This window comes from Equus asinus, chromosome 21 (assembly GCF_041296235.1).
Source record: "Equus asinus isolate D_3611 breed Donkey chromosome 21, EquAss-T2T_v2, whole genome shotgun sequence".
Taxonomy (NCBI): Eukaryota; Metazoa; Chordata; class Mammalia; order Perissodactyla; family Equidae; genus Equus; species Equus asinus.
The window spans coordinates 87,535,705-87,550,665 of record NC_091810.1 but is presented as its reverse complement, the minus strand read 5'-3'; the positions used below and the strand labels follow the sequence as shown (position 1 = coordinate 87,550,665).

At 45.3% G+C, this 14,961-nt stretch overlaps 1 protein-coding gene across 1 annotated transcript in view; it reads right to left on the bottom strand.

Annotated features, from left to right (window-relative positions):
* Positions 1–8,574, bottom strand: part of GRK7 (G protein-coupled receptor kinase 7) — a 30,736-nt gene extending 22,162 nt beyond the window's left edge. Inside the window, exons 1-2 of the mRNA XM_014852074.3 lie at positions 7,963–8,574; positions 6,272–6,709 (exon numbers count right to left, since the gene is read on the bottom strand). Coding sequence (XP_014707560.1) covers positions 6,272–6,709; positions 7,963–8,574 — 1,050 coding nt within the window. The remainder of the gene's footprint in view (positions 1–6,271; positions 6,710–7,962) is intronic.
* Positions 8,575–14,961: the final 6,387 nt, after the last annotated feature.

Here is a 14,961-nt window from a genome sequence, read left to right as displayed (position 1 = left end):
AACGCTTCCAAACTTTTCAAACCATTGAGGTAACAGCAGTTATTAGGAGCAGCCACTGTTTTCGCCTGTCTGACATCCATTTCCTCTTCTTTTCCATCCTGATTTTCCTTTGGAGAACACATTTCTCTCCTTTCAGTCCATGATATTTAGATGGGACCGACGGTCTCCCTGGCTCCTGGGAGCAGCTGTGATCCAGTCCTGCCCAGCAGAGTTGGCCGTGGTCGGGCACGTGACCAGAGTTGTCCATTGAGAGTCTTCCCTGGGATTGTGAAGGAACTACCTGTCAGGAAGTGCTTTCTCTCCATGGGGTGCTCAGTTGGTAGGATACGTGAGGAGCTGCTGGTGGCCTCTATGTGGGGAGCCCCTGCCTGAGAGTGAGGCCAACACCAGAGAGCAGAGCTGGGAACGGAGGAAGAGACTCCCAGGGACACTGCTCAGACACCTGCCGCAGGCCAAGCCTCGGGGCTTCTTAGTTATGTGAACCAGCAATTTGATTGTCTTAAGCACCTTTGTTTGGTCCTGTAGGAACCCTGCATGATAGTCCAGTAAACCACAGTAACTTATTCCATGTTTAATCTTTAGAGTTTACAAGTCTTTTCCTCCAAATAATCCAAAGACTATCTCACAGACTCCTAAGATCTTGGAGATTAGAGATGTCCCATGGTCTGCCTGTGATGGCAGACACGATGAATGAGGGATAAGCCTGGGACAGGGACCTAGGTTTTCTGCCTCCCAGCCCCGTGCTCATTAGCATCCCTGCCTCGCCTTGCGGGGCCACCACAGTCTGTCTCAAACCTGGGCAGAGCCACCTGTGCCTTTAGGGGCCTCCCTCAGTCACCACATTCTAGGAGTGGTTCTGTGCCCTCCCTGCCACTCCACTGAGGACGGCCACCTTTAAAAAGAAGTAAGTACAGATGTGGGTCTTGATGGAGCCTCAGTGAGAGGCCAGGGGGCTGAGCTCCGGACGTGGGACTGCGGCACCCAGGGCCCTACCTCAACCCCCTTGCCTTCCGTGTGGATCATGACTGTAGCTCTCTGCAGATTCCCCTTTCTCCCAACCTCAGTCTCTTTCTCCTTCAACTCATCTTACATAGTGTCAGAGTCATCTTCCTAAGAATCACTCTGGTCCTTGCACTTTCCTGCCGAAAAACCCTCAATGACTCCCTACTGCCTGCAGAGCAATGGCCCAAGTACCTCACCTAGTGTCCCCCCAGTTGCCTGAAAGGGCCTGTGTCCCTCCAGGAGGCCAGCTCCTACCTAGGCAAGAGCTACCCACTTGGAAGAATTTCAAATTCTGTTACAGCCTCAAGTTCTATGATAACAGATGGCAGGCATGGGCGCTCTGAGCCCTGTTGGAAAGTAAGGTACTGTCCCTCTAACAATGTCCAGCACCTTGCAATCTTCTCCATTAATTCTGATGCTATCATACAAAAAATCTTTCCTCTGGCTGCCTTCCTTTGCTAACAATTTGTAGGAGTTTTCTATTGCCGTGTAACAAATTACCACAGACTTAGTAGCATAAAACAACACCTGTTTATTAGCTCGCAGTTCCGTAGGTCAGAAGTTTGGGCACAGTGGAGCAGGCTCCTTTGGTCAGGTCTCAGAAGGCCAAAGTCAAGATGTCTGCTGGGCTGCATTCTCATCTGGAGCTCAGGATCCTCTTCCAAGTTCACACGGTCATGGGAGAATTCAGTTTGTTGTGGTTGTAGGACTGAGGTCTTTGTTCCCTTGCTGTCTGTTGCCAGGGGCAGCTCTCAGCTCCTAGAGACCACCACATTCCTTGCCACATGCTCCCTCCATCCTCAAAGCCAGCAATGGAGTCTTGAAGCCCTCTCATGCTTTAACTTTCTGACTTCTGCTGCCTCTACTTCTATTCCCATATTTAAAGGACGCAAGTGCTTAGGTCAGGCCCATCTGGATAATTTCTCTTTTGATTAACTCAAAGTCAACTGAGTAGTGATCTTAATTATATCTTCAAAAATCTATTTTGCCCTGTAATGCAAATATAGTCCTTGGAATGATATCTCTTCATATTCACAGGTCCAAGAGGAGGAGATCATACAAGGGCAAGGGTCATTGGCCGTCATCTTAAATGCTGCCTCCCACACCACTGTAACAATTATTCTCTTGTTTTAATGGCTGTGTGAGTTAAGAAGCTGAGTCAGAGTTCCTAATCCTTATTAATAAGATGTTTTTTTTTTCCTGGGGGCTGATGTGACAGATGCTCCCAGCTCACCCAACACCTATTCTCACTCCCCCTCTCCCCTACTATGCCTTAAAATAGAGGCTAGAATGGGAAAAAGTCTATTTTTCAGGCTCCCTTGCAGCTAGTGGTGAACACATGGCCTGGTCCTGGCCAACAGGATATAAGCAGAAGTCTGCTGCCATTGCTCCTCTCTCCCTCTTTCTTCTGTCCTGGAATGTGGACTTGATGTTTGGAGTTGTAAAAATCATCTTGTGACAAGAAGCAAAAGGGCAGGAGGGTTTTACAGAGAACTTGGCCCTGGAATTGTCGAGAATCTGGCATTCTGTTATATGTAGCAGGAAGCACTCCTAACTCGCACAAGACTGCCTGAGTAGTTGAACGAGCAGTTCCCAAAGCCACGATGCCTGAACATTTCTGGAACGACTGCACAGAGTCAATGCAGACAGCAGCCTTTAGAATCAGGCTGATTTTTCCTTCTCACCTTATTCATAGTGTTCACAGGAATTCTTTATACAGTATCTTGACATCAAAACAATGTTAGTGGTCACAGACGCCCTGTAAACATGTCATTTTTCATTTCTTGTGTGAAACGTCGTAAGTGTAATGACCTTAAAATCCACTTGGGGGCCCCGTTACACGTGTGGGAGCTGCAGCAAATAGGAGACCGAGGGGCTTTGCCTCATGTGTCGAGGGGTAAACTGTGACGGAGGGAGGCTTTCCTTTCTTCTGTTTTTTTTGTCTTCCAATCTTGCTCTCTGACTCTTTCGCCCCCATTCCTCCCAACGGTCCCCTGGGCTTCAGCAGCAGGCACGGGAACTGGGGCATAAAACTTCTTGGATGGGGCAAGTGGTCTCAACCTTGAAGTTTGATCTCATGGGGCAGAGAGGGACTCATGAAAGGCCAAAGAGCCAGAGGCCTCTAGGCAGTAAGCTTCTCCACCAAATGCATTTGTACAGCGGACATGATTCCTGCAGGTTCCAAAAGAGCCAGAGACCTGGATGCAGGAGCCCCTGAAGGAACCGTCCTTAAAATTCTCTTGGAGCCAGCCCTGATGGTCTAGTGGTTAAAGTTTAAGGTACGCCTTGCTTCGGTGGCCCGGGTTGAGTTCCTAGGTGCAGAACCATGCCATCCATCTGTTAGTAGCCATGCTGTGGCAGCAGCTCACATAGAAGAACCAGAACAACTTACAAGTATACACAACTATGTACTGGGGCTTTGCAGGGTTGGGAGGAGGAAGCAAAAAAAAAAAAAGGGAAGAAGATTGGCAACAGATGTTAGTTTAGGGTGAATCTTCCCCTGCAAAAAAGAAAAAGTCCAAAAAGAGCTAAAATCTTTTTTTAAAAACCTCTCTTGGCCCATGAACAGAGCTGGAGGAAGACTGAGAAGGGATTTAAAAGAGAGAGACAAAGCTACGTGTCTCTTAAGCCCCCAGCAAGGTGCAGCTATGTCACCCACTAGCATGACGCACAATAGGGGACACTCAGAAGGAGCATTTCTGCTCTGCATAACCGACAATACAAATTCAAAACCCTGAAGTAATGCTTTTCAGGGTTTTTTCGTGTACAGACAGCATGAATTCACTCCATTCCTGTTTCCACAGCAAGGTCCCAAGGAGACAGCCACTGCCTCCTCCTTCTCGTCCCTCCTCCCTGCCCATCAGTAGACAGTGTGACAGAAGTCCTCCATGCCGCCTGCCTCTCCCTTGGTTTCTCCACCATCATTCAGCCTCTTTCCTTCCTATAGAACCAGCACTTTCTCTCCTGGTTCTTATCTCAGCATCTAAGTCTGCTCCACTCTCCCCACCTTAAGACTCCACCCTCCTCACTGTGTCCCCCTTCCAGCAACCGGCCTCCCTCCTTCCTTAGTCTCACTCCTGACTTCCAGGTCAATCCAACCTTCACAGTCTCAGTTTAGACCTTGGAAATTGCGCTCACTGAGGACACTGGTCTCCAAACTGCCACATTGCACAGCCTGCAAGACCTCTCTGCAGCATTCAACAGTGCCGACATTCTCCTCCCCAAAACCTCCCTCCTCTGGCTCCTGTGGCAGAGGTCACCAGTTACCTGCTCTATGTGCAGCATTTCTTCTTCCTTACTAACTAGAATTTCCTTCTCCCCCTCCAAAAAACACACCACAAATGTCATTTATCAATTTCCCCGACAGATAGGGGTGGCCAGATAATAGCTCTAGCTAATAAGATTTAAATGGAAGCTGTCAGATGGGACTTCCAGGAAAGCTCCTTAAAGAGAGGCACACTCAGCTGCAACCCCATTTACTCCTGACTCTTCCTCCTTTCTCCTGCCTGGAACATGGACCTGATGGCTGGGGCTAGAGCAGCCATCTTGCAACACATGGAAAAGGCTAAAATCACAGAGACATTGATCCCATCATCCTACAGCTGCTCAACTAATGCCAACCACTGCTTATCTCCACACTACTTGTTACATAAGAAAAATAAACCCCTCTTATTTAATCCACTGTTATTAGGGTTTTCTATGATAAGCTGCTGAAATCAACCGTTAACTGATACAGCTCCCGTGACTATGCCACTCCTTCTCTACTCCTACTTCTTTAACCTTCTCAAGGCCCCTCTTCTTCCACGTCCCCTACATGTGGATGATGCTCAGCTTCCATCCCTGGTCCTCTTCCCTCACTGTCTCCCAAATGACTCAGTGGTGTCTGGTTCTTCCCAAGCCATGGTGAATCCAAATCCGGATATCTAGCCCAGATCTTTCCCCACAGCACCAGACCTATCCGTACAAATGTCCAGTGGACATCTCTACCTGCCCTTTGCCCAGGAGCCCCATGCACAATACGATCACAGTCGAACACGCCAGCTTTCCCAGAATTCCGCTCCTCCTCTGGTCACTGGAGGTAGAGACCCTCCCCGTCCCTCACCCTCATACCCAGCTGGTCCTGAAGTCTTATCAAGTGTCTTTCCAATAGCTTCAATTGACTCCCACTTCTTCAATCCTGCCATCTTATACAGCACCTGGGCCACTGCATTAGCCCCCTAACTAGCTCCTCTGCCTCTCATCTACCTTCCAAATTGGCCATTAAAAATGCAAATCTAATCATGTCATTCCTCTTCTTAAAACCCTTCAGTGGCTCCTTGTCCCCACAAGAAAGCGTTCCAATGCCTTTGCACGATCTGAGCCCTGCACATCTTGGCAGCACCCCTTCCATTACAGCCCCATAAAACCACCTAAACTTTCCCAAACATGCCAAGATCTTTTTCACCTCCTTGCAGGACTGTTCTCTCTGCTTTGCAAGCTGGAATCTGTGCAAAAATAAACTTTTAAGTGAATATTTAGGAACCTGACTTGGGCCCTTGTCTTCCTGGGGAATCTCCCAGACACACAGTGGTAAAGATCTATCAGAATGCCAGAGATAATGTACTGTTCACTTAACATAACTGCTTAAGTACAATTCCATTTTTGATCAAAAAATTCTCTGCAAGTCACTTTGTACCAAATTGGTCAAAATCAACATAAGTTGCCTTTGTTCTCTTCTATATATTTTCATTTAAAATTTCACCTTTCTCCAATGTAAAACATTCTCCCATCCCACACTCAACAGGAAAGGAGATATTTACTTTAATGTGCTAAGTGTTAGGGTGTTCTTCTTTTTCTTTTTCTTACCTTATTAAAATTTACCTCCTAGGATTCTGAAATTTCAGGGCGCAACCCCTAAAATTTTCCAGAAGAGGAAATTAAGGCTCTATTGACTCAGGAACATGGCACCAGGGGGGTGGTTATTGGTGGAACATAGCTAGACCCTAACTATGGATTCAGCTCTTGCCATCTCACCATGAAAGCACAGACCATCTCCAGCCTACAAAGATCACTCCCCTCTGACTCCAATGAGAGGAGAGCAAAGTAGCCCCAAACAGCCAGCTAAGCTAATCCTCTTACACCGCTCTACTCAAGACAAGAGGACAACATAAAGGCTTTGGGAAAAAGGAAACTAGAAGAATTACATCCAAGGCTCTGTAGTCTTAAACAGCCCTCTCCCCTCCTCTCCGACTCTGTGCCCCATCCTTGGCGCAGATGGAGAGCCACTCACCCTCTGGGTGATGGGCTTGTCATCCTGGATCTGCACGGCCAGCCCCAGGTCAGACAGCCTGCAGTTGCCGAGGTCGTCCAGAAGCACGTTCTCAGGCTTCATGTCCCGATAGACGATGCCGAGGGAGTGGAGGTGCAGCACGCCACAGGTGATCTGGGCCGAGTAGAAGACCACTCTGCTCATGGCCAACCCCCGCGTGCCCACGCTGTAGATGTGGAACTTGAGGTCGCCCCCATTCATCAGGCTCATGACCAGGCAGAGATGGGACTTGCTCTCGAAGGCATAGGCCAGAGAGACGATGAAAGGGCTGCTGATCCTCTCCAAGATTTCCTTTTCCGAGAGAGCCATTTTCTCGCCATTTTTCTTCTTCAGCCGCTTCTTGTCCAGTTTCTTACAGGCATACATCTTACCGGTGTTTCTCACCTGAACAGCACATACCTTAAGGAGAGAAAGAGAGGGAGAGGAAGAGGCAGAAGTAAACGGCACTGGAGGGAACAAGGAGAGGATAATGCGAGGGGTGGAGGGGTGGAAATCAGCCAAGGTGAAAAGATGGCAGGCTTGTGAGAAAAGAGAAGCTGTAAGTAAGAAGTGTTCTTTAAGAAAGAGCTGGGACCCCAAGGAGGTTCCACTTCACTCCCATGAGGTGGGCCATAATAAAAGAAAAAGGGAAAATAAGTGTTGGTGAGGATGTGGAGAAACTGGAACCCTCGTGCACTGCTGGTGGGAATGCAAATGTGGAAGAGCATATACGCAAGAGAAATGAAACTAGGTATTCAAACAAACACTTGTACATGAATGTGCATAGCAGCCCTATTCACAACAGCCAAAAGGCAAAACAACTCAAGTGTCCATCGACAGACGAATGGATAACGAAATGTAGTATACCCATACCACAGAATACTATCCAGCCATAAAAAGGAAGGAAGTACCGATACCCGTTACAATGACTGAACCTCCAACACATCATGCTGAGAGAAAGCAGCCAGACACAAAAAGTCACGTATTGTCTGATTCCATTTATAGGAAACATCGGAATAGGCAAACCCATAGACAGAAAGCAGACGAGTGGTCACCAGGGGCTGGGGGCGGGAGTCTTGGCAGGGGGAGTAACCGTTAATGGGTATAGCAGTGATGAAAATGTCTTAGAACTGGATATGGGGGATTGTTACACAACACTGTACTGTACTAAATGCCCCTGAATTGTACACTTTAATGGTTAATTGTTAATTTTATGTGAATTTTAAATTAAAGATTTTTTTCTACTTAAAAAAGGAAAGAGCTGAGCACAGCAGTGGTGCAAAATGAATTCTCAGCTTTACTTCAAGATGAGTGTTTTCTTAGATATTTGAAGTTTTTCTCAAATTACCTCTGTTACCACAATTACAGGGGAAGGGAGCTCTCCCACGTATGTTGCTACACTTTCCAAAGTGTCCAGGGCATCTGAATGTGTTCCTGGTGTGTGCCTCATGAGAAAGATTCTTGGCCAGTTCCACATTTTGTCTTTCCTGTGCCACTCTCATTTTATTTCACATGGTGAACAGAAAGAAGAGGTGACAGCCAGCTAAGAATGCTCTGCACGTGGCTCTGAAATCAGTTCTAAGGTCCCTTGAGACAAAAAAAAAAAAAAGTGAAACAAAACCCTTTGGTGCCGTATCCTTCACCTTCCAGCCTGGTTATGCAGAGACACTTACCTCCCCAAAGCCACCTTTCCCCAGCACCCGGAACTCAGTGAAGTAGTTGTCTGATACGGGTTGCATCTCAAAGACTTTCCACTGCAGAAACTTGTCATAGAAGGGGCTGGCCAGGAAATCCCGGAAGGGCTGGTCCTGCAAGAAGGCCATGGCCTCGGCCTTGGCCAGCGCCACTAGGCCCACTCGCTCTTCATTGGTGGTGGCTGCTTCGCACTTGGTGACCAGAGCTGGGCTGAGGAAGGGGTGCGGGTGCCCTGGGGCCGGGGCCGCCGCACAGGTGGCCACCAGCCCCTGCAGCATGCTGTTCTTGTCGGGGCCCTCCTCAGCCAGCTCCCAGCTCTGCGCCTCTTCCAGGAAGGCCCCGGCCTCTTGGTACGGGGGCACCGTGGCTAGAAAGTCCCGGAAGAGGCGGCGGCCGATGGGCTGCTGCTCGCACAGGCTGTCGAAGTCCTGGGGCAGCGCCTGGCGGATCTCGGCGCAGCACTGCGGCCCGGGCAGCATCAGGCTCCGGCGCCGCCGCTGCAGCTCCTTGCAGTCTCCCTCCGAGGTCTTCCGGGCCTGCAGGTAGGCCGTGTTGGCGATCAGGTTGTCTAGGCCCCCCATGTCGACCATGGCTGAGCACGGAGCGCGTTCCCCAGGAAAGCAAAGCAAGGACGAGGGCTGCCGCGGAGACTCGGCACGTCTGGGGCCCAGCTGGCCGGTTCCTGTTCTAACTTCCAGGGGATTTGCAGCGATTGCCCCGGTCTGCGCGTGGGACTGGCGGAGGGTGCAGGAGGGTTCTCTTGTAAGAAGCTTTGCTGGCTATGTATAGCCGACCGGGGAAGGGCACAGCGCATGGTAAGCCCCCCGCCCACCGAGGCGAAAGCAGCCTGAAGCACACGCAGGGGCTACTTGCTCATCATGGGGGCCTCTCTCCATCTACACCTGCTCCCTGAACACACAGCTACCATTTCCCAAGGAAGGGAGTCCTAATAAGGTGGCGTTATTTGTTGCTGACAGCAGTAACCTATTTCTAATGTTACATGTTTCAGGCGGGCTCAGGCTCTGTAAACTCCCAGGAATAACAAATAGGCCAGGAGGACGACTGTGAGGAGCTGGAGAGGTTCTCTTCCTTGGGTCTTGCAGCCTGACGCAGAGCAGGTTACAGAAGGGAATGCTGCGACCTTGAGTCCTGAAGCGTGTTCCCAGAGGCCCTTGGGGACTCAAGTCGTGGCCCTCAGCGTGCGCGGTGACCCTCCACAGCCTGCTGCATCCTGAACAACCTGCAGAGGTCCTCCAGCTACGGCTTTCTAGTTCTGAGGGGTCTAAGACCTAAAGTCCCTGGGTTACAAAATTGGGGGGGGTGGGGTGGGGGGTGGGGGGTCACCTTGACCCAAAACATCCCATGAAGTGACATAAGCAGGAAAGGTGTTCCGCTTCACGGCACGTGGTCCAGACCATTCCAAGGGCACAGTCTAACCAGTGGAATCTGTGTGCAAAGGAGCCTTATGTCGAGACCCAGAGCAGAGACCTCTCAGACATGGCCCCTGGACATCTTTGCCCAGGCTCCCTCAGGAGGCCAGGAAGCTCCCCTCCACCAACATCACTCAGAGCCGTCCCAGACCGCGACCTCACAAAGAACAGAAATTGGTTTAGACAGAGATCAGGCTAAGAACCTCTCCTCCAAAAATAACACTTGTGTTCTACAGGGAAAGAATACTCAGGCTTTTTCTTCACAAAGCAAGGCTAAGGCAGCTTAAAAACAAAGCCATTCACTATTATACCAGAGTGTTTAAAAGGGAAAAAAAGAGAGAGAGAGAGAGGAGGGAGGAGGGGAAAAAAGCTGGCCAGTCTTTTTCCAAACAAACAACCTCCAGCACATACTCTGTCCAAACATCGTCACGACCGGGTCGGTCTGCCTGTCAGAGCCTGCCCACCGTTCCCCAGAGCAGATAGCGCTTGGCCTCAGCTACCAGGAATTATGTAATGAACTCGTGGGCGCCCTTTGGCTTTGCACCGCTGTGCTGTAACGCTCACCGGTATGGCCGAGATGGGCGATCTGCACCAGTGGCCACTGCTCAGCATCACGCGAGCTGCTTTGAGTCCCACACAAGAAATGTTGGTACTTTTTTTGTTCTCAATGTGTCATCCCAGCTCCACATTTCTGAGTAGTGAAAAATCAGTCTGAGAATCTCTCCTGACAAGGAAATGCCTTTTCTCGTGGTTCTTATGAATATAGTGGCAATATAAGAGGGCAGAACTTTGAGAATATGGTAGGATTGTCATCACATAGATATTTAACCTTATCACCGAAAAAGCACTAATGAATATATATGCTATGAACTGCTTGCTTCCACTTGCCCCTATACTTTCATTATTCCTGAGTAATCACTTAACCCAGCACTGGCCAAGAGAAATATGCAAAGCTGCAGATGGAATTTAAGATTGTCTAGCAGCCACATTAAAAAGGTAAAAAGAAACAGGTGAAATTAACTTTAATAATATGTTTTATTTAGCCCAGTATAGCCAAAATATCATTTCAACATGTAATTGATATAAAAGTTGCTAATTGGATATTTTGCATCCTTTTTTGTGCCCTGAATTTTCAGAATCTGCTTTTTATTTTATGCTTAACACCCATCTCAGTTCAAACCGGCCACATTTCAAATGCTCAGTAGCCACATGTGGCCAGTGGCTGCCTTATTGGACAGCACAGACTTAACCCTTCTTTATGTAGCGCTGTCATTCATAAATAAGAGGAAGTTTTTCTTATTTTGGTTGTTTTCTAATCAGTAATACCATAGACCATCTGGGTAAAAAACCTCACACTCTTAGTAATTAAAAATTATCTGACTGATGAGGATAGAATTTAGAGAATATTTGAACACAAAGTTTAGACGTTATACAATGACTATAATGTTGCCTACTGGCAATTTTAAACAGAGTATCACTATTTTTTAAGTTTTACCTACCTGAAGAAAAAAAGAGAAGTCTATTTATAATGGAACACTTTATGTGATTGCTAACAGCTAGGGTCCAGGGCTTTTCCCAACTTGATGAGACAGTAATTGTAGATCCAATTAAAGAATAGCACTAAATCCTTAGCTTAGACAGAGCCAAGTGCCGGGCACATTCAGGATACCTTGCGCCAGTGGGGAAGAGTACCAGAAATCCTGGAGATGTAGCCCAACGGTTACAAGCACTAACTCCAGCACTGCTTAGGAGAGCTGAGTCCTGGCTCCAGCAGGTCCTAGCTGTGTGATCTTCAGCAAGTTACTTAACCTCTCTCAGCCTCAGTCTCATTATCTGAAAACAGAAATAATAAATGTTGATTCTTGAGTATGTTCTTGAGAGAAGTAAATGCCAAATAGTGCCTGGCACTAAGAAGTGATCAAAAAGTATTAGCTTTTAAATGATGACTATCAATGATCAAAACCTGATACAAAATTATGCTTTTCTGATATGCAGATTAGAGACAGGAGAGACCTCAGCAATGTGGAAGAAGGTGGGTGCGTGTGTCCAATGTCCCCCTAGCATAGGACAGCCAACTCGGGGTTTCGCGTGAGCTCGGAAAGCTGCAGGGTCTGGTGAAGCTGGAAGACAGGGAGATTGGACTAACTGACATGCGAGATTTCTAACAGCAAACTATTGCAACTAAATGATTATTATGTTCTGTCACATGAAAAGAGGAGATATTTTATTTTGAAAGAAAAATCAACTTTTATGATAGGAGAAAACAACAAAAGTATTTTAGTATCTTTTATGACTAATTTTGTAACCTAGAGAAAAGGAAAAAAATGCTCTTTACCCAGATCTTCCATTACATTTTGCATCATGGTGTTTAAAGCATTATTTATAATGTGTCTGTCCTTACATTTTAAAATGCTCTGATGTCACAACATTAGAAACATAAAGAACATAAAAAAGTTTAGGTTAATGAATAGTAATAAGGTATGCTTGGTTTGTTTCTCTTTCAAAGGATTTTTAATTTTGAAAATACATCCTAGGCTAAGGAACCTTGTAAAGCTAGGTTTCTGGTAAGAATGTGACTTTCCTTCACAACGCACCATTCTCTGCATGGTCCGGTAGAACGTTTATTTGAGGATCAAGAATTATGAGATAACATAACTTGATATTCTATGGTCTCAGAAACAAAAGACATTTTAGCAGTGTAAATTCTGAAGGAGACTAATATGTTAGCATTAGGATACCCACAGAATCCAGATTATTCTTCAACTTCTGATTTAAATCCTTCCATACTAAAGATGTTACTTTTTTTCTTTCAGTAGAAGCCCTCTACTGGAAGGGAAAGCAAAAGAGTCTTTATCCTTCCAACCTAGCTGACCACACTTTATATTTTAATAATTTGGAAAAATCAAGGATATTTTGTTGGTTAAAATTTGTTGACTATAAAACAAAGAAGAGGTGGAGCTAGATAGATTTTAGACTATTGTTTCAATGTGGTAATAGAATTTTTTCACAAAAATTTGGTTTTAAAGCACTTTGTCTTTTAAAAAAATTATTTTATTGAGGCCATATTGGTTTATAACACTGTGTAATTTGAGGTGTATGTAATTATATATCAGTTTCTGTATAGACTGCATCATGCTCACCACCAATAGTCTAGTTTCTATCCCTCACCATATATATGTGCCTCTTCAGCTCTTTTGCCCACCCACCCAGCCAATCCCCTTCCCTCCCCTCTGGTAACCATCAGTCTGTTCTCTTTATCCATGTATTTGTTTATCTTCTATATATGAGTGAAATTGTACAGTGTTTGTCTTTCTCTGTCTGGCTTATCTCGCTTAACATAATACCCTCAAGGTCCATCCATGTTGTTGCAAATAAGACAATTTTGTCTTTTTTTATGGCTGAGTAGTGTTCCATTGTATATATATACCACATCTTTATCCATTCATCAGTCACTGGGCACTTGGGTGCTTCCATGTCTTGGCTATTGTGAATAATGCTGCAATGAACATAGGGGTGCATAAGTCTCTCTGAGTTGTTGATTTCATGTTCTTTGGATAAATACCCAGTAGTGGGATAGCTGGGTCTATGGTATTTCTATTTTTCATTTTTTGAGAAATCTCCATACTGTTTTCCATAGTGGCTGTGCCAGTTTGCATTCCCATGAGCAATGTATGAGGGTTCCCCTTTCTCCACATCCTCTCCAACAATTATTATTTCTTGTCTTGGTAATTATAGCCATTCTGATGAGTGTAAGGTGATGTTTCATTGTGGATTTGATTTGCATTTTCCTAATAATTAGTGATGTTGAACATCTTTTCCTGTGCCTGTTGGCCATCTGTATATCTTTGGAAAAATGTCTGTTCATAGCCTCTACCCATTTTGTGATCAGGTTGTTTTTTTGCTGTTGAGTTGTATGAGTTCTTTAAATTAACCCCTTGTTGGATATATGATTTACAAATATGTTCTCCCAGTTGGTGGGTTGTCTTTTTGTTTTGTTGATGGTTTCCTTTGCCTTGCAGAAGCCCTTTAGTCGGATGTAGTCCCATTTGTTTATTTTTTCTTTTGTTTCCCTTGCCCGAGTAGACATAGTATTCGAAAAGATGCTACTATGACCCATGTCGAAGAGTGTACTGCCTATACTTTCTTCTAGGAGTTTTATGGTTTCAGGTCTTACCTTCAGGTTTTTAACCCATTTGAGTTAATTTTTGTGTATCGTGTAAGATAATGGTGTATTTTCATTCTTTTGCATGTGGCTGTCCAGTTTTCCCAGCACCATTTATTGAAGAGACTTTCCTTTCTCCATTATATGTTCTGGCTCCTTTATCAAAAATTAGCTGTCCATAAATGTGTGGTTTTATTTCTGGGCTTTCAATTCTGTTCCATTGGTCTCTGTGTCTGCTTTTTGTGCCAGTACCATGCTGTTTTGATTACTGTAGCTTTGTAGTATATTTTGAAGTCAGAGATTGTGAGCCTCCAGCTTTTTTCTTTTTTCTCATGATTGCTTTGTCTATTCAGAGTCTTTTGTTGTTTCATATAAATTTTAGAGTTCTTTGTTTGTTTCCATGAAGAATGTGATCGGGATTTGGATTCAGAGTGCATTGAATCTGTAGATTGCTTAAGGTAATATGGACATTTTAACTATGTTTGTTCTTCCAATCCATGACCATGGAATACCTTTCCATACCTTTATGTCTTCTTTGATTTCTTTCAATAATGTCTTATAGTTTACATTTTACAGGTCTCCTTGGTTAAGTTTATTCCTAGATTTTTTATTCTCTTTGTTGTGACCATAAATGGGATTGTATTCTTGACTCCTCTTTCTACTAGTTCATTATTAGTGTATAGAAATGCTGATTTTTCTAAGTTGATTTTGTATGCTGCAACTTTGCTGTAGTTGTTGATTACTTCTAACAGTTCTCTGGTAGATTCTTTAGGGTTTTCTATATATAGAATTGTGCCCACAAACAGTGAGTGTTTTACTTCGTCCTTTCCAATTTGGATACCATTTATTTCTTTTTCTTGTCTAATTGCTCTGGCCAAAACTTCCAGTACTGTGTTGAGTAGGAGTGGCGAGAGTGGGCACCCTTGTCTTGTTCTTGTTCTCAGAGAGATGGCTTTCAGTTTTCCCCCATTGAGTGTGACGTTTGATGTGGGCTTGTCATATATGGCCTTTATTATATCGAGGTACTTTCCTTCTATACTAATGTCATTGAGAGTTGTTTTGGTTTTTTGAGGTTTTTTACCATAAGCAGATGTTGGATCTCGTCAAATGCTTTCTGTGCATCTGTTGAATCATCATGTGATTTTTATTCCTCATTTTGTTAACATGTATACACATTGATTGATTTGCAGATGTTGAACCATCCCTGCAGCCCTGGTATAAATCCCACCTGATCATGGTGTATGATCCTTTTAATGTATTGCTGTATTTTATTTGCCAACATTTTGTTGAGGATTTTTGCATCTATGTTCATCAGAGATAATGGCCTGTAATTTTCCTTTTTTGTGTTGTCCTTGTCTGGTTTTGGTATCAGTGTAATGTTGGCC